This window comes from Tasmannia lanceolata, unplaced genomic scaffold, assembly GCF_043159265.1.
Source record: "Tasmannia lanceolata isolate RefF3 unplaced genomic scaffold, GAP_Taslan_0.1 ptg000011l, whole genome shotgun sequence".
Classification (NCBI taxonomy): domain Eukaryota; kingdom Viridiplantae; phylum Streptophyta; class Magnoliopsida; order Canellales; family Winteraceae; genus Tasmannia; species Tasmannia lanceolata.
Genome location: NW_027518688.1, coordinates 11,287,804 through 11,311,240, shown reverse-complemented (window position 1 = coordinate 11,311,240; position 23,437 = coordinate 11,287,804). Strand labels below are relative to the sequence as shown.

General features: G+C 37.4%; 1 protein-coding gene across 1 annotated transcript; it reads left to right on the top strand.

The window, feature by feature from the left end:
- The first annotated feature begins 3,125 nt into the window (after positions 1-3,125).
- On the top strand, positions 3,126-22,697 carry LOC143885870 (protein FAR1-RELATED SEQUENCE 5-like). The gene is made up of 3 exons (XM_077389916.1): positions 3,126-3,351; positions 3,451-4,073; positions 22,635-22,697. The coding sequence occupies exons 1-3, from the start codon at positions 3,126-3,128 to the stop codon at positions 22,695-22,697; spliced, it is 912 nt and encodes a 303-aa protein (XP_077246031.1).
- Positions 22,698-23,437: the final 740 nt, after the last annotated feature.

The following is a 23,437-nucleotide window of genomic DNA, read 5'->3' as shown; positions in this document are numbered from 1 at the left end:
TCCCCCACCATTTTCAAAATCCAAAAAGGTTTTCTCATCAGGCTTGGAATTTTTATGCATAAATAAAGGTATCTTTCGATTTGAACCTTTACTTAGTGAAAACACATCAAAGTTAACCAGAATTGCATAGTAGACATGTCTTTGAACTAGCGATTCTATTTGGTTAACCGGACACATCTCACACAAAGTGCGCCTAAAAAAGCGTCATTAAAGCGCCCTATAGCCCATTGCCCACGCCGAGCGTGCGTATGCGCGTGCGCGGACGGTGCGTTGCACCGTCCCGCGGTTCGACTCACGGCTAAGACCCCATGTGCACATAAACAAATAAGAAGAAAGAGTGAAGCTTTATAAGCTCAACTCTTTCTTTCTTACGAGTCGATACGGGACTATCTTTTCCCTCTACTTTACACTCTTCTCTTTCTCTTGCAAAAAGTAACTATTTCCAAAGAAAAGTTTTTCCTTTTTCCAAAACAAACTTAAAGAAATTATTTTCCAAAAATTGTTTTGACCAAAAACACTTAATTTTGAAAAATCTTTAACAATAAGTCCTCTAAATCTAGTAGAAATCAAATGAGCAAAATATCAATCAAGACCCATTTTAACACACTTAAACTAAAAATATGGTCAATTCAATCTCATCACAAATCCAAATTCGATCAACAAAAAGTGGGAAAAAAACATTCTAAATACATTCCAACAGCAAAAATCCGAACAGTTTTTTGAGAATTAATAGAACCCCACTTCAAATGGGTATTTTGCTTGACAAAATGATAAGGCAGGAAAGCAGCACTTGAATGAGAAATTCCATGCGCTTAGATAGATGGAAAAGGAGATAGAAGAAGAGGTCTCTATTGCTGAGGGATTGGCAGAGTAGAAGCTGAGGGCTCGCTATAAAAAGAGAATCTATAACTATTATCTTAAAAATTTAAGGAAACCAAGATTTTATTTATTTGTTACTAACAAAGAAATCCGTACCTCTTGATGCTCCTCTCGATGCTCAACTGATGGACCTAATAAGAAAAAGAAGAGCAATAAGTTAATGTTTCTAGGGAAGAACTGGGTATTGACGGCTATTTCAATTGGAATTCAATTCTGAACACGGATCTATAGAGGATTGATGATTTTCAAATTTTCTTTTCCTGTTTTTCCAAAAGCTAACGGGTATACGGAAATTGTAGCAGTGATCATAACAGTTTTCAAACACATCACTAATTCTAGCCCTCCTTACATGAACATGAATATAAGCAACAATCTAGAAGCCAATCTCAGTAATTGCATAAAAAAGATAAACTGAAAATTTGGACGGGTCGTACTTGTAATGCCAAAGAAGATTCTGCTGGTTTTTTTTGTTGGTTCAGATAGAGAGACAACAATGAATAGAGGAGCAGCATGAATTAGTGTTGTAAACTATGTATAGTTAATCACGCTCTTTAAAGAGAGTTTAGGTTTTAGGAAACACTTGGTTAATTAGAAGGTGATAGATAGAGAATTTAGGAATTTGGTTAATCACGTTGAGAGAGAGAGAGAGAGAGAGAGAGAGAGAGAGAGGCCGTTTCAATATCTAACGTGGGAAGGGGAAAATCAAAGATTTTTTTCTAAAAGTTACGGAAACTAATAAGATTTCCAAAAGTTTTAAAATTAAGGGAGAGATAGTCTCTTTTACAATACGTATTATTATGTTTAACGAATAGGATGATTTTAGAAAAGAGAAAACGGAAAGTTGGAAATCGTTTCACTTTTCTTTTCTTTAGAAGGCAAACTCAAAGTAATAGGCAAAGGGCGCTGATATTCTCGCTCCCCCTACAGTCGCTATTCGCTCCCCTTGACGCTGCTTTAACGTAAAACGTTAAAGAGTACAGTAGATAGCACGTTTCCATTCCTTTTAACAGGCATCTCTCTTGGTATTTTACCTAATGCCCTAAATGGCCTCTCTCTCTCTCTCTCTTTATTTTACCTAATGCCCTAAATAGCCTCTCTCTCTCTCTCTCTCTCTCTCTCTCTCTCTCTCTCTCTCGCCCTCCTACTCTCTCTCTTTTCCCCGCCATAGATAGCAGCTTTCTCTTCTTTTATCACCTACTGGCAGATTTAGGGATTTTAAGAGATTTGTTAGGGTTGTTTGGGTTTTGGAAAAGAAAGAGCCTGGAAAAAGGGGGAAAAGGAAAGGAGAAGAAATTGTTTGGTCCCTTGTGAAGAGACTCTTCTGGATTTGTTCCTGTGCTGGATTTGCATCTAAATCCCTCCTAGAAGAAGGTCGCCGCAAGACTTAATATTCCTTTGCTAGCTATTGTTCCCGACTCGTTAGGGTTTGTTTCCTTCTTTCTGATTTCTTAATTTCTAATAAGGTCTGCTAGCTCTAATTTGTATTCTTATATAGCATTCATGGTATTTATCTCATCTGGCATTCTTTTGCTATTTTTTCAATTCATGAAAGCATGAGTATTTAATCGATCACAAAAAGGAGGCTGACATTTATATTCTCCACTTACTGAATTAAATTGTAAGAAGCATATTACATAATAAGAATGTGAGTTCACTTACAGATCTGTAATAAACATAGGAAATGCTTTAGATTGGTGAAATAAATGAATGCCACACTAAGTGTATCAACCTATGTAACTTCCTTCAATAATTTATACCACACCAAGTGTATTAGACTTAACCGAAAGATGTTAGTTGGCTTTGAAAATATTAGGTGCTGCAGAATTTTATCTTACAGAAAACATTAGACAAATGCAATAAATCCTCTAGGAAGGATCTTATGGTACGCAAATTTGATTGTTTTTATACATTTGAGAACTAGAGGAAGATGGGAAGCTAGATGGGCTGTCATTTTTCTTGCAGGAAAGTTACTAAAATTCCTTTTGTTCTTTTGTTTCAAGTGAAATACATTTCATTTGTAGGAAATGCTCTAGTAGATCTTTTGACTAGTCATGATGATCGTATTTCTTGTTTTGGTTTGTTAAACAATTCACATTTATGTATCTAATATGGATCTTTGAGGAACATCTTTCAGGGAATATATTAGTTTGAACTTTGTGTTCACATTTTCTTGATGGATTCTTGGTTAACAATTATAATCTGACATTTTTGTGTCTTTCGATGGGTCATGCAGTTTTACACCTCTAATGGACATCCAAAGTCAAGAAGAATTCCTTGAGCACGAGAAAATGCTTCCACCGCCAATTACTCATTTTCAAAGTCGAGAAGAGCTTATTGAGCAGGTTAGTGGCTTTGCAAGGTCCCAAGGATACATAATAAATATTAGGAAATCAGAAAAAGACAGGAAAGTTATCCTTAAGTGTGACAGGGGAGGTGTTTACAAAGATACTCGTAAGGCCACCACCAGTCATGGTAAGAAGGAAACATGCTCACGTCTTATAAATTGTCCATTTAGAATTGACGGTAAAATGAAAGTTAGTGGTTCATAGATATTGAAGATAAAAAATCTAGACCACAATCATAAAGCTTTCGAAGACATATCTGGTCATCCCTCTAGTCGCCGTTTTTCAAAGGAAGACATTTTACGGATTAAAGAAGTGACTATTGCTGGTATACAACCACATCAAATTCTTACTTCTCTGAGGCAAGGCAACCCTCAACTTTTAGCTATATCGAGAGATGTCTACAATTGCATATCCAAGATTCGTAGAGACATCCTTGCAGGTCGCACCGCAATCCAAGCTTTATTAGATGAACTTGCTGATGGTGGATTCCACTATAATGCTAAAAATGATGAAGAAGGTCGTTTGACACATCTATTCTTCGCTCATCCTAAGTCGATCACATTAAGCAAGAACTATTCGAATGTTTTTGTGATGGATTGCACTTATAAGACTAATAAGTACAAGATGCCATTACTTGATATTGTTGGAGTGACAAGCTTTAACTCTTCTTTCTATTCATGCTTTGCTTTTTTACAAAAAGAGGAAAGAGAAGATTATGTATGGGCCTTGACAATGTTCAATGACATGTTGGACAATGTTTCCAGACCTACAGTAATCGTAACTGACAGAGAGCTGGCCCTAATGAGAGCTATAAAGATTGTCTTTCCAGGGGCCATGAATCTTTTGTGTGTATGGCATATTGAGAAGAATATTTTATCCAAATGCAAATGTGTGGGACATGATCCCGCGAGAGGGGCGGGGCGCGAGCCGCCGCGCTCTCTCTCTTGGTCTCTCGTACCCACGCGATTGGCGTGTGCATTTTAATTATTGATTTGAATTCGTCTTTCCTGTAAACTTGGGATCACTAAGGCAATCCGAATTTCACACGAAAGAGACTGACAGAGTCGCCACCTAGATGTGGGATCTAGGACCCGTAATCAACCAGAAATCTAGACTCGCTACCTGGTTACAAGAATGGAAGGTATGGGGAGTTATCCACCACATGCACCATTCCTGCCCGATAATCGGTCTTCGATTCCAAAAGCTAACTCTTTTAAATTTATTTTAAATGGCTCATTCAACTCTATGTTAATGTGCGGACTAAGTGACATGCATCCTATGATCTAATTTCAATGTGAATCCTGAATGTGTATCTTGATTTATTAATTTGTCTGGATTCAATCTAAGTGAAAGTTCTCCTAGAATTCTAATTTCATGGAAAGCCCTAAGTGATTTGATTAAGCATTTACAAGAAAATTAATATACAAAACACCACAATTTGTTGTGGTGCCGACTCGCGGGTGGTATGCCATCAGACATCCAAGCTGCCTACGTACCCAAGCCTCATTGGGATCAGAGTCGACGTAGTTCGGTGCACCTAAGCTAAGCTACATATGCCTAACTCAACTAAGACACCGACCTAGACGGGATTGACTGTTTCAACAGTTTTAAGAGAAGTTGTTTAATTCAAGTTGAGGATTTTATTATCTTAGGATTTCATCGAAGATGCTATATGATTCTTATCTAAATGCAAGTTGTCCCTTAGACTAATGCAGGTTAGCCTACATCCTAGTCTACTAGGCATGTCTTAGGGAAAGATGAGGTGACTAGTGTAACTAGACCTATGGTACGGTTGCTATACATAGCAAGCGTCCGTGATGAGGCTGGACTCCTAACTCTAGGACTCCCTAAAACTTAGGACACGACAAAACACTAGTGTTCCTAAATTGGGCTCTAATGGTTCTTAGATTGGAAACCATAATCCAATGGTTCCGGAAGACTCGAGACAAATCAATTCAAATTCTTGAAGTTAATTAATTTCAGATTTCATGGATTTTCGATTTATGGACACTTGAGGATTACCAATGGTTCTAGGGTTCACCAATTTCGGCCCAGAATAGCATCCAAGGAAGGGAATCGTGCGTTCTTTCCTTGCGCAATTTAATACTTAGGTTATAACATCTTATTGCCTGGCATATCTCAGGATTTCCGTGGACAGTAACCTCGGAGCCAACAACATGCTATAGCTTAAGTATTCAAATTGTCAAAGATCGGTTGCAATTGGGATACGATTATGGATGCACTGACCATTTTTCCAGGGAATTCTAATGATCCTAAGATTTCTGTTTCAATGGATTAAGGAGTTAATGTGTGACAGAGATTTAAGGTTCTTTAGAAATATTCAGATGATTTTCAATTAATTTCGGATTTTCAATGAATTTTATCAATTTTAAACATATGAGTGATTTTACAAGTGAAATTGTAGCAAACGAATTCGAAATGAGTTGAAATTTCTACAGCAGCAAGATATGATGAAATGTAGCTTACGGAAAGAGTTTTACAGATTTTTACATTAAGCTCATATTTAATTTCGATTTAACAATTGATTGACCAGATTGCACAAATAACACAGAAACCACTAGAAATATGAATCTAAATTCAATGAAATTTCTACATTAATAAGATATATGTAAAAATAACATACTGAGAAATTTTCATGAATTTTGGAAACCATTTACTATCAGTTTCAGATTTTTTAATTTTCAGACCAGATTATGAATTAACCCTACATCCCATATGAAACCAGATCCAAATCACTTGAAACTTTTACAGTAACTAGAAATGTGAGATTGAAGACTACTGTAAAATTTTTAAGAATTTTAGTTGTGATCTGATGTCAGTAACAATTCCTCCAAAAGCTGGTAAATTTCAAAGAAAGCATAAAATAATATACCAAACAAATTCTCAAAATTCTCAAAATTTCATGGTAGAATGTACTGGTATCATATTAGTTTCCCACGAAATTTCATTAATTTTGGAATTCATTTAGTATATATTTTATTTTCGAAACACTCATGGAGATCATGATTTTGAGCATACATATTTAATTTTCAACTAAATCCAATTAAATACTAAAAATCATGCAAATATACCAAATAATTCTAGAAAAATCTAAAAATTAAGTACCTACCTGTGATCGAAATCCTCGCCGAATCCGAGAGCCGAAAAATTCGAAAATCGCACCGCCGCTTGATCCGCTTCCGCTTTCTTTCTCTTTTTCTTTGTTTTATTTTCTTTTATATTTTTTTTTATATGGAACAAGGGAGAGAGATGGGGAGAAACAAATAAGGAGAGAAAGTAGATAATGATAGTGTGAGAGTGAGAGAGTGAGAGATATTGAGGGAGAGAAAGAGAAAACTATCCAAAAACAATGTGTTCTTCTTTTTTTTTTTTTTTTTCCTCTCATCACCTCTCTTTATATAGTGAAAAACTTAGTGGAGAGGTGGAAATAAACAATGAGAATGGTGGGTGTGGTGGAGAATAATGGAAATAAACAATGAGAATGGTGGGTGTGGTGGAGAATAATGGAATATATAATGGTAATGGTGGGAATTGTGGTGGGGAATAATGGAATATATAATGTGAATGGTGGGTGTGGTGGAGAATAATGGAAATAAACAATGGTAATTGTGGGAATGGTGGTGGGAATAATGGAATATATAATGGTAATAGTGGGAATGGTGGTGGGAATAATGGAATATATAATGGTAATGGTGGGAATGGTGGTGGGAATAATGGAATATATAATGGTAATGGTGGGAATGGTGGTGGGGATAATGGAATATATAATGGTAATGGTGGGAATGGTGGTGGGGATAATGGAATATATAATGGTAATGGAGATAATGGTGTTATTTTAAAGGAAAAAATGAAGTTAGTGGAAATGGTAGAGAAAGTTAAGTCATGCTAATGGTGAGTCCCACATCAGCGGGTTCCGCACAAGCGGGTCCCACATCAGCGGGCCCTACACAAGCGGGTCCCACATCAGCGGGTCCCACACAAACGGGTCCCACATTAGCAGGTCCCACACTAGCAGGTCCCACACCAGCGGGTACAAATTCTCCCTAGTTTAGATTTTTCTGAATAATCCTTCTCAACATTTAGCGGGAAAATGCGAAACACGACGGAAATGACCAAAAATATTTAGAAATGTAACAAACGGATGCGGGAAAGAAAGACATTGGAAAACCGACGGAAAACAAACCCTAATTTCTTTATCGATTAAGGTAGAGCAAAATGGGGTGTCTACAGATGCCCCTCTTTGGTAGAGATGACGTAGTCATCGAATACCAAAGTCAAAATGACAGAGCCATTTTGCGTAGCTTTAATCGACAAAAGACTCTACACAAAACGGAACTTAGACGCAAACATTTACTACCTAATGCAAGGCCCTAAATGAAATCCTAGAATTAGAACATAATAAGAAATCCTGATGCGGTGCCGTTTACAAACGAGCAACGAGAGAATGAGATACCACTTTCGAATGGATTCCGAAGAGAAAGAACAAAGATCGTTCTCAAGCGGTTTTTTTTTTTTTTTTTTTTTTTTTTTTTTTAAAGAAAATGAGACATCTTTCACAAGCGGGCTCAAGGAGGATAAGAGACCATTCACAAATGGACTCAGACAATGAGGTACCATTCACAAACGGCCTCAAGGAGGATATGAGACCATTCACAAATGGACTCAGAAAATGAGGTACCGTTCACAAACGGGCTTAAGAAGAAGATGAGACCATTCACAAATGGACTCAGAAAATGAGGTACCGTTCACAAACGGGCTTAAGGAGAGGACGAGACCATTCACAAATGGACTCGAGAAACGAGGCACCGTTCACAAACGTGCTCAAGGAGAACATGAGACCATTCACAAATAGACTCAGAAAATGAGGTACCGTTCACAAACGGGCTCAAAGAGAAGACGAGACCATTCACAAATGGACTCGAGAAACGAGGCACCGTTCACAAACGGGCTTAAGGAGAACATGAGACCATTCACAAATGGACTCAGAAAATGAGGTACCATTCACAAACGGGCTCAAGGAGAATAAAAGACCATTCACAAATGGGCTCAGAAAATGAGGTACCGTTCACCAACGGGCTCAAGGAGAAGACGAGACCATTCACAAATGGATTCGAGAAACGAGGCACCGTTCACAAACGGGCTCAAGGAAAACATGAGACCATTCACAAATAGACTCAGAAAATGAGGTACCGTTCACAAACGGGCTCAAGGAGAATAAAAAGACCATTCACAAATGGGCTCAGAAAATGAGGTACCGTTCACCAACGGGCTCAAGGAGAAGACGAGACCATTCACAAATGGATTCGAGAAACGAGGCACCGTTCACAAACGGGCTCAAGGAAAACATGAGACCATTCACAAATAGACTCAGAAAATGAGGTACCGTTCACAAACGGGCTTAAGGAGAAGACGAGACCATTCACAAATGGATTCGAGAAACGAGGCACCGTTCACAAACGGGCTCAAGGAAAACATGAGACCATTCACAAATAGACTCAGAAAATGAGGTACCGTTCACAAACGGGCTTAAGGAGAAGACGAGACCATTCACAAATGGACTCGAGAAACGAGGCACCGTTCACAAATGGGCTCAAAGAAACAAGATAGCTTCAACCATGAAGAATTTAGAGATTTTTCATAAACTTGAATTTGACGTAGGATTGGATTTGATGAATTTTTGATTTTTCAGAAATAAGGCAGCGTCCACAAACGGGCTCAAGGAGGACATGAGACCATTCACAAATAGACTCAGAAAATGAAGTACCGTTCACAAACGGGCTTAAGGAGAAGACGGGACCATTTACAAATGGACTCGAGAAATGAGGCACCGTTCACAAACGGGCTCAAAGAAACAAGATAGCTTTGATTGATGAACTCAACAACGAAGAATTTAGAGTTTTTTCATGAACTTGAATTTGACATAGGATTGGATTTGATGAATTTTTGATTTTTCAGAAATAAGGCACCGTCCACAAACGGGCTCAAGGAGGACATGAGACCGTAAATGGACTCAGAAAAATGAGACACCGTTCACAAACGGGTTCAAGGAGAAGATGAGACCATTTAGAAATGGACTCGAGAAAAGAGGCACCGTTCACAAACAGGCTCAAAGAAACAAGATAGCTTTGACTGATGAATTCAACAACGAAGAATTTAGAGATTTTTCATGGACTTGAATTTGACATAGGATTGGATTTGATGAATTTTTGATTTTTTGAACTTAATGAAATCGGGGATGTTACAGATCGTGCTTGACAAAGATATCGGAAACTAGGACTTTGACGAATGATGAAACGGCAAACTGTGACGAATGATGAAACGGCAAACCAAAGAACCATTACTAACAAGAATGGATTAGAAACACTTTTATGAAACTTCAACAAGATTTTTCTCAAAGAGACTGCTGGTCTTGTCTTTGGGGATTTGGATGACTGAAACCTTGAACAAGACACTTGAAATTGGTAATCTAGAACAACGGCTCTCTTGGATATAATCATGGAAAAGTGGGACTTGCCTCTTGATAGGTGTTTAGATAAACATTTCTTGACCAAGATAGTATTTAACTAACTGGAAGGAAATTCTGAATTTTAACGGTTCATCTTTCTGAGAAATTGGCTCGACCATCATTGCATCTGAGGCTCTTCCAAGCTTAAGATGCCTTCCTGGAGTATGATCTTTTTACGGAAGCTGGGCTTTCTGATGTTTCTACTTCTGAATTCTTCTGGGTTGATCATCTTTGAAATGAAGCTGTTTGACTGGATTCTCAAGCTCTTTCAGGTACAATCGCAGGGAGCTGACGAAGCCGGGCCTCCTTCACCGAGACAGTTGCATCATTTTGGACACAAGGACGACGATTGACTCTTTTTAAAGAGAAAACTTAGATAAAAGACACTACTCAAAGGATTGAGGAGCTCTGAAGGAATGAACATAGAATAACAACGATTGATTAACTATACTGACAGACACAGTAATGCTTCTGACTTAGTTAACGTTTTATTTGGTAAGTCTATCCTTTCAAGGAATATTTTTTTCAATTGGTAAACACTGGACTTTTTCCTTAAAACAGTAATGCCTCAATGATTTAATTACAACTCCTAGGATTGCTTAGCTCCAATGCCCCCCAGTTTTGAGGATGTCACTTGAATTTGCTTGAACTTCAGTTGATCTTCAGTCCTGATACCGGCTGTAGCCTTCTTACAATGATTCTCTTACCATGACCAAGTCACCTCTTCAGGGTTTTTAACTTGGCGGACCGTGGTAGCCTTAACTTTTGCCTGAACCGCCCTTCTAGGTTTTCAATTCAGCAGGCTATCCCCTTAGCTTTTGCCTGAACCGCCCTTCTAGGTTTTCGATTCAGCAGGCTATCCCCTTAGCTTTTGCCTAAGCCGCCCTTTCGCGTTTTCAACTTAGCAGGGAATGATCTTAAATTTTGCCTAAACCGCCCTTTCAGGTTTTCAGTCTAGCAGATCTTCAAACTCCATTTTTTTTTATTCATCATCATTTTTTTTTTTTTCGGGACCTAGATCATTAGTTCTGAACATCGGAAGGACTTTATAGGTAGGATAGGGCTTTTCAAAGAATTAAGGTTCAACAAAGATTTCGACCGAACCTGTGAACAGGTTGCCTACATATCCCAAGGTAGGAATCAGGTCGTGTGTAGTTCAGGGCGAATGCCCCTAGTTTGAAGATAAATTGTTCGAAAGTTTATTGATTTTTCTTTTTTTTTCTTCTTTCTGGAATAATTGACTTCTCTTCTTTAGGAACTTGTCCCCTTTTTTTTTTCTGAAAGGATTGAATTTCTTTTTTTTTTTTTTTTGGATTGATTGAATTGCTTTTCTTTTTTGAATCGACCGAACTCAGTTTAACCGAGCTGCCTACGTACCCCAGTGTAGGGATCAGGTCTCGCGTAGTTCGGGGCGAATGCCCCTAGTTTGATGGGTTTTCAAGAAAATTTCATTTAGGCTCGAAGGGTTTGCAAACCAGTATTCTTTTGACGTTGGGTTCTGATTTTGGGATTTATTCAGCCAAAGGAGGCCTTCCGATGTTCAGATTGGGAATCGATCTAGGTTACTAGAGTCCCTCTGGTACTGATTATTTTATTTTTTTTTCATTTTTTTTTCGGAGTTTGACGGCATTTCCAGGTAAGAGATAATGGATCTTCTTCTTTCAAGATTCTAATACGTGCTTTCGACTTTCATAGAGCGAAACTTGTTCTTTGACATCGTCCATTTATGGATTTGTAACTCTTGATATCTGATGACCACTTTTCAATACTTGCTCTTGAACTTCTTATCTTGAATTTGTTAGCTTCATGTTATGAATTTGAGAACCAAGGTCATTGATTGGAAATATGAAAGTTGTTTCCACTCCATGCCCTTTGCATAGCATATGATATTCACTTCATTCTTTCTTGAACCTTCTATCTGGGTCTTTCTCTTGGCATTAATGGTAACGCTTACCGGACCATCTTTTTATCCTCAAAATGGGTTTACCAATTCTTCACACTCTTCAGAGGGTAATGTATTTTCAATCGGCATTTACTGGATCAAGGTTTCAGTGCCAGTGTTTACCACTTTAATTTCATCTTTGAAAGGCTGAGATTGGCGCTCCTCCTCTTGTTCAAGTAATCGTTGTGACTCAAGTGGAGTTTCGTCAATTTTGTCCTCATTTGAGGAGGGAGTCTTATTTTAAGATCAGAAGCACACTTAAGAAATAGACACAAGTGAACTATTGGAACTGAAATTTTATTTAAAGAAAAAGATACTACATCTCACAACCTATCCTGAACATGTTCAGGATTCACAACTCTAAAAGAAAAGCAAAAGATAACTTGCCTGGACTAGGCATTGACCTTGAATTGTAAGACCGGACTCAACAATTGTACTGACCATGGTGACTGACTCAACATAAAATAGTAAATGACTAAAACTTTAACTGCTGCAACTGTCTAGCTTCGGAGGCTCGGCGAAAGCTGGCTCACAAGTAGTTGGGACAATAGAATGAATCCTAAAGGACCAAGACATGACAATGATGACAGATTCGCATAGGGGAATGCCCTTAGTTCAAGGATTATGAGAGTAAACTCTGAAGGATTTAGCAGAAATATTCTTGAAAAATGTTGCCCTTAGAGGAGGAAGAGACCAAGGGTACAGGCAAGATTGGATCATCAAGATTGCACGATCAAATGATTGAGACACAATTTCCGCCAATGAAGACACAATCGAATCCCACAAGAGACGAATGATAGACACATGATCAAAATGTGAGATTGCATAGGACTATTTTCAACGGATAGATCATGAATGACTAATCCTATGAGATCTTTGGAAATGATGGGATTTATATCCTAACCCCAAAGAAAAAGTTTTTAGTCTTCGCACATTTTAACAGTGTTACCTGAAGGCATCAACCCTAATCCTAATCTAGCGGAGTGGAGATAGGATCTCAGCTCATGACTTTGTTTGTGTATCTAAGGACCGATCGTAGCTATTGAAAGATGGACTATGGCCTAATCTAGACACAAATGGGTAGGATATCCTAAACTAGGCTCACACATGTGGTGCACATGTGTTCGTATAATGCATGCATGTGTGGGTTAATCTAGGGGTAAGGCCAAGAGTTCCCTTAGCGCGAATCCATGTTCGATATACTGTACCAGTGTCCGGCGTATCAGTACGTGAACAAGAGATCCGTTTACGCACCATAAAGGTACTAGGCTAAGGGTGGAATGCTTCTCTAACACAGAGGCACCAGGTGATGAAATCCCAGTCAACCATGCTAGGTAACACTCCGGGTTCCTAAAATAGGACGTGTGTGCATGTGAGATGCAAGAGTTTAGATGCAAGTGATGTAAGTGTGTGCAATAAGTTCGCGCAATCTATGATGCCTTCAGGTTTTGTTAAATTAAGTTCGAGTAAAATGTGATGAGAAGATAAAACGAGACAAACTAATCTAACAAGTATAGAGTTTTTATGAGCCAGTTAAATTAAATTCAAATGAATTATCTTTTGAAATTTTAATGAAGTTAGGTGGTCCCCAGCAGAGTCGCCAGACTGTGGGACATGATCCCGCGAGAGGGGCGGGGCGCGAGCCGCCGCGCTCTCTCTCTTGGTCTCTCGTACCCACGCGATTGGCGTGTGCATTTTAATTATTGATTTGAATTCGTCTTTCCTGTAAACTTGGGATCACTAAGGCAATCCGAATTTCACACGAAAGAGACTGACAGAGTCGCCACCTAGATGTGGGATCTAGGACCCGTAATCAACCAGAAATCTAGACTCGCTACCTGGTTACAAGAATGGAAGGTATGGGGAGTTATCCACCACATGCACCATTCCTGCCCGATAATCGGTCTTCGATTCCAAAAGCTAACTCTTTTAAATTTATTTTAAATGGCTCATTCAACTCTATGTTAATGTGCGGACTAAGTGACATGCATCCTATGATCTAATTTCAATGTGAATCCTGAATGTGTATCTTGATTTATTAATTTGTCTGGATTCAATCTAAGTGAAAGTTCTCCTAGAATTCTAATTTCATGGAAAGCCCTAAGTGATTTGATTAAGCATTTACAAGAAAATTAATATACAAAACACCACAATTTGTTGTGGTGCCGACTCGCGGGTGGTATGCCATCAGACATCCAAGCTGCCTACGTACCCAAGCCTCATTGGGATCAGAGTCGACGTAGTTCGGTGCACCTAAGCTAAGCTACATATGCCTAACTCAACTAAGACACCGACCTAGACGGGATTGACTGTTTCAACAGTTTTAAGAGAAGTTGTTTAATTCAAGTTGAGGATTTTATTATCTTAGGATTTCATCGAAGATGCTATATGATTCTTATCTAAATGCAAGTTGTCCCTTAGACTAATGCAGGTTAGCCTACATCCTAGTCTACTAGGCATGTCTTAGGGAAAGATGAGGTGACTAGTGTAACTAGACCTATGGTACGGTTGCTATACATAGCAAGCGTCCGTGATGAGGCTGGACTCCTAACTCTAGGACTCCCTAAAACTTAGGACACGACACAACACTAGTGTTCCTAAATTGGGCTCTAATGGTTCTTAGATTGGAAACCATAATCCAATGGTTCCGGAAGACTCGAGACAAATCAATTCAAATTCTTGAAGTTAATTAATTTCAGATTTCATGGATTTTCGATTTATGGACACTTGAGGATTACCAATGGTTCTAGGGTTCACCAATTTCGGCCCAGAATAGCATCCAAGGAAGGGAATCGTGCGTTCTTTCCTTGCGCAATTTAATACTTAGGTTATAACATCTTATTGCCTGGCATATCTCAGGATTTCCGTGGACAGTAACCTCGGAGCCAACAACATGCTATAGCTTAAGTATTCAAATTGTCAAAGATCGGTTGCAATTGGGATACGATTATGGATGCACTGACCATTTTTCCAGGGAATTCTAATGATCCTAAGATTTCTGTTTCAATGGATTAAGGAGTTAATGTGTGACAGAGATTTAAGGTTCTTTAGAAATATTCAGATGATTTTCAATTAATTTCGGATTTTCAATGAATTTTATCAATTTTAAACATATGAGTGATTTTACAAGTGAAATTGTAGCAAACGAATTCGAAATGAGTTGAAATTTCTACAGCAGCAAGATATGATGAAATGTAGCTTACGGAAAGAGTTTTACAGATTTTTACATTAAGCTCATATTTAATTTCGATTTAACAATTGATTGACCAGATTGCACAAATAACACAGAAACCACTAGAAATATGAATCTAAATTCAATGAAATTTCTACATTAATAAGATATATGTAAAAATAACATACTGAGAAATTTTCATGAATTTTGGAAACCATTTACTATCAGTTTCAGATTTTTTAATTTTCAGACCAGATTATGAATTAACCCTACATCCCATATGAAAACAGATCCAAATCACTTGAAACTTTTACAGTAACTAGAAATGTGAGATTGAAGACTACTGTAAAATTTTTAAGAATTTTAGTTGTGATCTGATGTCAGTAACAATTCCTCCAAAAGCTGGTAAATTTCAAAGAAAGCATAAAATAATATACCAAACAAATTCTCAAAATTCTCAAAATTTCATGGTAGAATGTACTGGTATCATATTAGTTTCCCACGAAATTTCATTAATTTTGGAATTCATTTAGTATATATTTTATTTTCGAAACACTCATGGAGATCATGATTTTGAGCATACATATTTAATTTTCAACTAAATCCAATTAAATACTAAAAATCATGCAAATATACCAAATAATTATAGAAAAATCTAAAAATTAAGTACCTACCTGTGATCGAAATCCTCGCCGAATCCGAGAGCCGAAAAATTCGAAAATCGCACCGCCGCTTGATCCGCTTCCGCTTTCTTTCTCTTTTTCTTTGTTTTATTTTCTTTTATATTTTTTTTTATATGGAACAAGGGGGAGAGATGGGGAGAAACAAATAAGGAGAGAAAGTAGATAATGATAGTGTGAGAGTGAGAGAGTGAGAGATATTGAGGGAGAGAAAGAGAAAACTATCCAAAAACAATGTGTTCTTCTTTTTTTTTTTTTTTTTCCTCTCATCACCTCTCTTTATATAGTGAAAAACTTAGTGGAGAGGTGGAAATAAACAATGAGAATGGTGGGTGTGGTGGAGAATAATGGAAATAAACAATGAGAATGGTGGGTGTGGTGGAGAATAATGGAATATATAATGGTAATGGTGGGAATTGTGGTGGGGAATAATGGAATATATAATGTGAATGGTGGGTGTGGTGGAGAATAATGGAAATAAACAATGGTAATTGTGGGAATGGTGGTGGGAATAATGGAATATATAATGGTAATGGTGGGAATGGTGGTGGGAATAATGGAATATATAATGGTAATGGTGGGAATGGTGGTGGGAATAATGGAATATATAATGGTAATGGTGGGAATGGTGGTGGGGATAATGGAATATATAATGGTAATGGTGGGAATGGTGGTGGGGATAATGGAATATATAATGGTAATGGAGATAATGGTGTTATTTTAAAGGGAAAAATGAAGTTAGTGGAAATGGTAGAGAAAGTTAAGTCATGCTAATGGTGAGTCCCACATCAGCGGGTTCCGCACAAGCGGGTCCCACATCAGCGGGCCCTACACAAGCGGGTCCCACATCAGCGGGTCCCACACAAACGGGTCCCACACTAGCAGGTCCCACACTAGCAGGTCCCACACCAGCGGGTACAAATTCTCCCTAGTTTAGATTTTTCTGAATAATCCTTCTCAACATTTAGCGGGAAAATGCGAAACACGACGGAAATGACCAAAAATATTTAGAAATGTAACAAACGGATGCGGGAAAGAAAGACATTGGAAAACCGACGGAAAACAAACCCTAATTTCTTTATCGATTAAGGTAGAGCAAAATGGGGTGTCTACAAAATGTCATTTTCAAGATGAGGACGATTGGCATAGATTCTTTTCTACTTGGAGTACTTTGATAGAATCTCCAACTGAAATGGCATATCATAAAGCTTGGCAAGATTTCAATGATGAGTTTGAAGAGAAGGGGATTGCTCTTAATTACATCTTCAATACTTGGCTTTCTTTTAAAGAACGCTTCATAAAGGCATGGACAGAGAAGTATCTTCACTTTGGGAATCGTGTTACATCAAGAGCAGAAGGTGCGCATTCCAATCTTAAAATATACTTGCAACTTTCAACTGGTGATTTTTATTTGGTTAAAAACAAAATATGCCTGGCAATTGAAAACCAATTTGAAGAAATCAAGACCAAGCTTTCTGCTGAAAAAATCAAGGTTCCTTCCGACTTGCGTATCTCCTTCTTTGATAAACTTATTAATCGCATATCAGTTTTTTCATTAAAAGAGCTTTTCAAGCAATATAACTTGGCCACAAGCAATCCAAATTTAACTACTTGCAAGAGTCTCTTTACTGCAACTATGGGACTTCCGTGTGCACACAAGATGAGATGTTTGTTGGATGAAGGCAAGGTGTTGCATTTAGGTGATGTTCACTCACAATGGAGGATCGATGATCGAATGATTGGTGATATTGGAATTGTGAAAAACAATCAAGATAAAATGAAAGAGATACTTGGTGACTTTCATAAGGAATATACAAAATGGCCTCCTTCTCAACAAGAAGTTGCTTTAAATCAACTTTCTCATCTAGTGGGAACTTCGACGCCTATGCTTCGTGAACCTAGTGTTCAAAATCCTAGAGGACGTCCACCAACATCTGTGGACCCCGATCCGAGAGAGTCGGCGGTGAGGGACGTGTGCCCCCACGCGAGTCAGTCTCAGGATCATCCACGTGAATGGAGAGCTCTACCAAGGAACTCTCGAAAGAATAATGCCCCTCACAGCATGAGTGGCGATACAAAGGTGAGATACCTCTCGATTCGGGGACTAGCCCAGATTCGAGGCGTACCTTAAACAAAAAAGAGTCGCCATCCAAGGAAAAAGGCAAATGGGCCCTGGATCCCATACTATGCTCTGTTGCAACGGATAACCAGAGATATAAAATAAGGTTCGTGCCTGGTTACGAATTCGGAAGGTCTAAAGAGCACCTCATCAGCCCAAGTGCAAACACCTGGTCTCTTATGCCATTTACTTAATAATTTTGAAGAGCTTTGGGCGAAAATCATATGGAATGGGAATGAATATCTCCGAGAAGACGTCTATCTAATCATGCATGTCTCGGAGATGAAATCAAAGGCACACAAGATAAAATAAAAGAAACATGTGTCACCTAAGCATAGCTAGGTTATAAGTGACATGCCTAATAGGTGTCTAAGTTCTGATGAACAAACACATGCACGACACACCAAAAAAGTATAAGGTCTGCGCAATAAAGTAAGAAAACACTGCAAAACATAGAAAAATGACTCGATACTATACAACCCTAAGACTCTAATCTATACCTAGGCCCGAGTCTTTAGATGATCTGATGTTCATCCAAAGAAGCCTACGTATCCCCGCCTCCACGAGAATCAAGGCAACGTAGTTCTTCGCACCTATTCTAAGCTATGATGCTTAAGACATCTAGACTTCTATCCTAGACTCGATCTAAAAGACCGGACTAGTTCTTAAAGCTTCTTGTATGATTATTTAAATTCCAATGGATTATAGATTTTAGGACACCCTATATGCCTTAACTAAATGCAGGTTAGCCCTAAGCTAATGCAGGTGGTTCCTATAATCTATGTGTAGCTAGGCTGTACGCCCTAAGGGAAACAATGGGATCACTAGCGTACCCAAGACTTAATCATCAGTCGGCGATATGAATCGCCACTGACTGGACGGAGGCGCTCCTATAACTCTAGGACAAACTCCTAACTCTAACACAAACACAAACAAACCACACAACACATCAAAGACAAACTCAAAACTCTAAAACTCTTTATCTAGGACAAACTCCTAACTCTAGAGGAAGATCTTGTTGAAAACAAGGTTTTGAAGATTTTTGGTATTTTTTCTTAAAATGGGTAAATGATTTATTTACAAAGGTTTGGCTGGACCTGAGATAAGAATCTCAAGCTGCACTACGTACCTCGTGGAAGAGAATCAAGCCAACGTAGTTCAAAACAGATTTCCTAACTACTCCTAATGACTCAAGATTTTTGAGATTTTTGGTTTTTTAGGTGTTTTTGTTGTTTTTAAGTGTTTTTGACTCAAGGGGGACAAATCCTATCATCATAAGGGGACAGACTCCTGAATATCCCGCAAAGGTTGGACAGCATCCTATACTTTGCGGGGGAAAAGAACAGAAACACAACTCTGCAAGGGTTGGACAGCATCCTATACCTTGCGAGAGTGGATAGAAAAACACATGATTTGATAAGAGGTAGAATAGAATCTTAACCCCTATGATGATAGGACTGACTCCGAAAATAGGATTCTAAGAAGGAGGTGCTAATGAGACAAAGCCTGTCTCCTAAAAGAAAAAGAGATAAAGAAGGGTGATAGTGAGACTATCAAGCTAAGATAAAACTCACAAGTAACAAGGAAAAAGAGACCTTGCGCATATTTAGCAAAGGTAAAACATCCAGCCGGGCCGGACAGCTACCTAGCCCTAGGGTGCAACAAATGTGCAACCCAATACCCATAAGGGTAAGGGGTATGTTGCCAAGCCGAGTAGGATGTTTTCCCAAAACCAAATGATGCGCAAAGAGGAGGTTTAGCAAGAAAATGAGACTAGGTAAGTCTCTTAGACACAGAGGTAGGATAGAGAAAAATACTAATAAGGAAAAAGGGACCTTGTGCATATTTGGCAAAGGTAAAACACCCAGCCGGGCCGGACAGCTACCTAGCCCTAGGGTGCAACAAATGTGCAACCCAATACCCATAAGGGTAAGGGGTATGTTGCCAAGCCGAGCAAGGTGTTCTTCCAAAAACCAAAAGACACACAAAGAGGAGGTTTTAAGACCTATGAGACTAGAGGTAGTCTTCTAGAGGTTAACTCAGGTTGATTCATTAATGAGACAATGCCTGTCTCCAAAGATTTGGATCTAAAAGACTAGGCAAGTCTTTTGAGAAAATAGAATGCTATTCGGACTGCGCAAGTCCCCTAGAGATGGGCTTGGGCTAGCGCCTTCATCGCCCTTTCAACGAGAGGGAATTCTAATATCAAAGAATCTTAACAGAAATCTATAAGACTGTGTTAGTCTATCAAAAAGAGAAAAAAAAGGCTATCAGATAATCGCAAATTTTATTCTAAAAATAAATCAATTGCCAAGCAAAGAAAAATATACAATCTAATAGCAATCATAAAATGATAAATAACATTAATTAGTCCAGACCAGCCGCTGGATAGCCTAATAAAGTAAAAAAACAATATCAAAATACTTCAAAACCAACCACAAACCCCAATACGGGGACTCCAATGAAATCAGATGATGCCAAAGTAATCATCTGATATCATATACACATGATAATATTTCTAATCCCTCCTTGAGATCAGACAGTACTCATGTCGATAATATCGAACAGAGTAGTCATCTGATCTCCTTCTTCCTATTAACAATTTATTTAAATAAAAAATGAATGAGTATAATAAAAAATGAAAGGAAATGAAATCTATGTGATCAATTATAAGTGCTATAAAGTGTAGGTAATGATGGACAGCAGCTATGTGTCTTTGAACTAAAAATATGGGCAGCAGCTATATGTAGCAATAGACAAAAATTAATGTATCTTTGAATTAAAATCTTGGGCAGCAGCCATATATAGCAGTGGACAGAAGTTATACGCTTGTGAAAAAAGAATTAATGAGCGGCATTTTAAACAACATACAACAGACAATCAGAGGACAGCAGACCAATCAATGGACAGCAGTTATACATATTTGAACAGAGTTAATGAGCAATTATGTGCATGAAATGAACCCCAACTATGGTTCCAACAGGGCAGAAATGTGCATTGAAATGAGTCAAACCAATGTTCAACACAAAGTGCAGAAAATGATCCAAACTATTACCCAAATAGTGTAGAAATATGAGCCAAACCGGTGCCTAAACAGTGCCAAAACAGTGCAGAAAATGAGCTGATGTGGTGCCAAAACAGTGTGAAATGTAAGCTGATGTGGTGCCAAAACAGTGTAGAAAATATGTATAAACCAGTGGGCTGGTTAAACACTGATTATGTAATGGTGCAGTACTTGATGGGTATTAGGTGGGCATTGGACTGGTTATCCATTTAACCGGCTAGGGACTGTTCATATACAAATAAGATGGGCTGAAATAGGGACTAGAATAAAATGAGAAGGGGATTAAACTTAACTAATTATAGATGAATCTTATGATGATGGTGGTTGAAATCCATGAAGAAGAATGAAGAGAATGTAAATGATGGTGATAATAAAACAACACAAACAGGTTTAAGATAATTTGAATATTATTAAAGCTAAATATTATTGATCAACTTTAAGTAGAAATACCATGCCATAATTAAGATAAAAAATAGGCTATAAATATCAAAGTGAAGTGTAAGATACAAACACCCAAGTGGCGGGAGGGCTGTAAATACCAAATGGGGTATGAGGATTATCCATATCAAATGGGATGAGGGCTGTCCATATCAAATGGGGTATGAGGACTGTCCATATCAAATGGGATGAGGGCTTACCATATCAAAATGGGTGTTAGGACTGCCATTATTAAAATAAGACAAAGGCTACTTCAATCAAAGTGGAATGGGCTACAATCAACAAAGTGGAAGAGGCTGCTAACAAAATGGAATAATAAAACCACAATGCCTTGACTAAAGAAAAATTTAATCTATTTATGAGAACTTCTCAAAACATGTCGACAAAATGAAGCTTTAAACAATTATGAATCCTTATTATTTACACCTTGGGTACATTCTACTTGTAGACAAAGCAACAGATTTCACAAATTTGAAACAAATTCATTAACAGAATTCATCAGTAATAACCTCTTATGGGTAAGCTATTTTCCACATTTAGGGCTTTCCAAAAACTATTATACTAGTTAATTAATGAACCCAATTATGAAGACACAAATGAATTCACACAGTTGTGAATAATATTTAGGGTACATAGCAATTTCATATTATTGGATAATCTGAACAAAACAGGGACATAATATTGGATATATTCATGCCTTTACTATTGTCCAAAATCAACACTGCAAATGTTCATAGCTAAAAAAAAAAAATATTAGCATGATATCATCTAAAAATATAGCCACTTACAAAGGCAGCAGCTATGTGAAATAAAGGATAGCAAACTAAGCTTTATATACTCAAAGCACACAAAGGAATGGGTTATGTTTTAAGAATAACATCTCGTGACATCCAGAATTCACTAAATTACAATCTCATGCATTAAATAATATATAACATAACACATTAGTAATGTTATCATCTTATGGATAAAACCTTGTTCTTATATCCACTCACTTTATTTGTAACAAGAAAGTACATTTCAAAAGGATGAAAGACAAATCCAACAGCTAACCTGTGTGTTTCTATATTTGAAAAAAAATTATTATTATAATTTTCAAGGAATCATTATCTTATATAACCATTAGTAAATCCAATTTAAAATAATGAAAACAATCTTAAATTTCGGGCGTAGAAAATAAAATTGAGATTTTAATAAAGATAACAAGGAAATTTGTAAATACTCATGAACCTGAATATGGCAGACCTTCAAATGGAAACTAAAACTTGAAAGGAATTTGATCATAGTCTAAAAAAAAAAAATGATCATTTCAATGACATACAGACAGTGTGCATATAAATCTGCTCTAACATAGGGTAAGATGTGAGCACAAGAGAGATTAAGGTCATTAGCTCTTCTCAGGTTATATGAAAACTGCCTCCACGATTATATGCTAACTGTTTTCTGGTTTTGAGGCTAACTAATTTCAGGTTTCATTCCCAACTGATTTCAGATTACTTGACTTGAGTGATTGCATTGATGATGGGGTTTGAGGCATATATTAAAACAGCTAGGCAGCAGCACTACTAAATTTAATTACACTCACGTTTAAAAGAACTACATAATTTGATGGCACAAGTTAAGAACCCCAATACAATGCTATCATCCCATCATATCTATGCCGATATCTACGTCATTACCCAAACATCTCAGAGATAATATTCATTAGAATTTAGGTAGAAAATACATTATTCCAGAGTATATATAACAACTAAAAAATAATAATAAATAAAATGGGATTGAATACAAGGAAAACAGAGTATCAAAAACCTTCAAACTTTAATATTTGCATTCCATTGTAAAGTAAAAAAAAACGAAATCAAATGATAGACATTAAGAATAAATGTAGTATTATTATGAAAATTAACATGTTCAAGACATAAGATCAATGGAATAGTTATATATATAAATCAGTCATGCTTATTAAAGATTCAGGCTTCAAAATACAACCTAATAAACATAAAAATTTCTCAGCTAATGATACAACTATTTAACAGGCTGATTTCTGAAGCCACGGAACTTCTGCAACGATTACAAAATTCTAGAGTCTTATACTTTTAAATATATAATTTCACATGAAGCATGAATTAAGAAGGCCTAAAACGTATATCATAACGACAATATTTCAACATCGCCAGTGACTAAAAAAAAATTCAGAAACAGAGCAATCCATTTCTAAGTGATGTGAAATTCAAATTTTCATATTAACAAGGTAATTTCTCTTTAAAATTTC

What these genes read in the sequence shown, in the direction of transcription:
- LOC143885870 (XM_077389916.1), top strand. Translation starts at nt 3,126, where the DNA reads ATGGACATCCAAAGTCAAGAAGAATTCCTTGAGCACGAGAAAATGCTT. An exon ending in TAAGGCCACCACCAGTCATG is followed by an intron (nt 3,352 to 3,450) that starts GTAAGAAGGAAA and finishes TAAAAAATCTAG; the next exon opens with ACCACAATCATAAAGCTTTC. An exon ending in GGGCCATGAATCTTTTGTGT is followed by an intron (nt 4,074 to 22,634) that starts GTATGGCATATT and finishes AACTAATTTCAG; the next exon opens with GTTTCATTCCCAACTGATTT.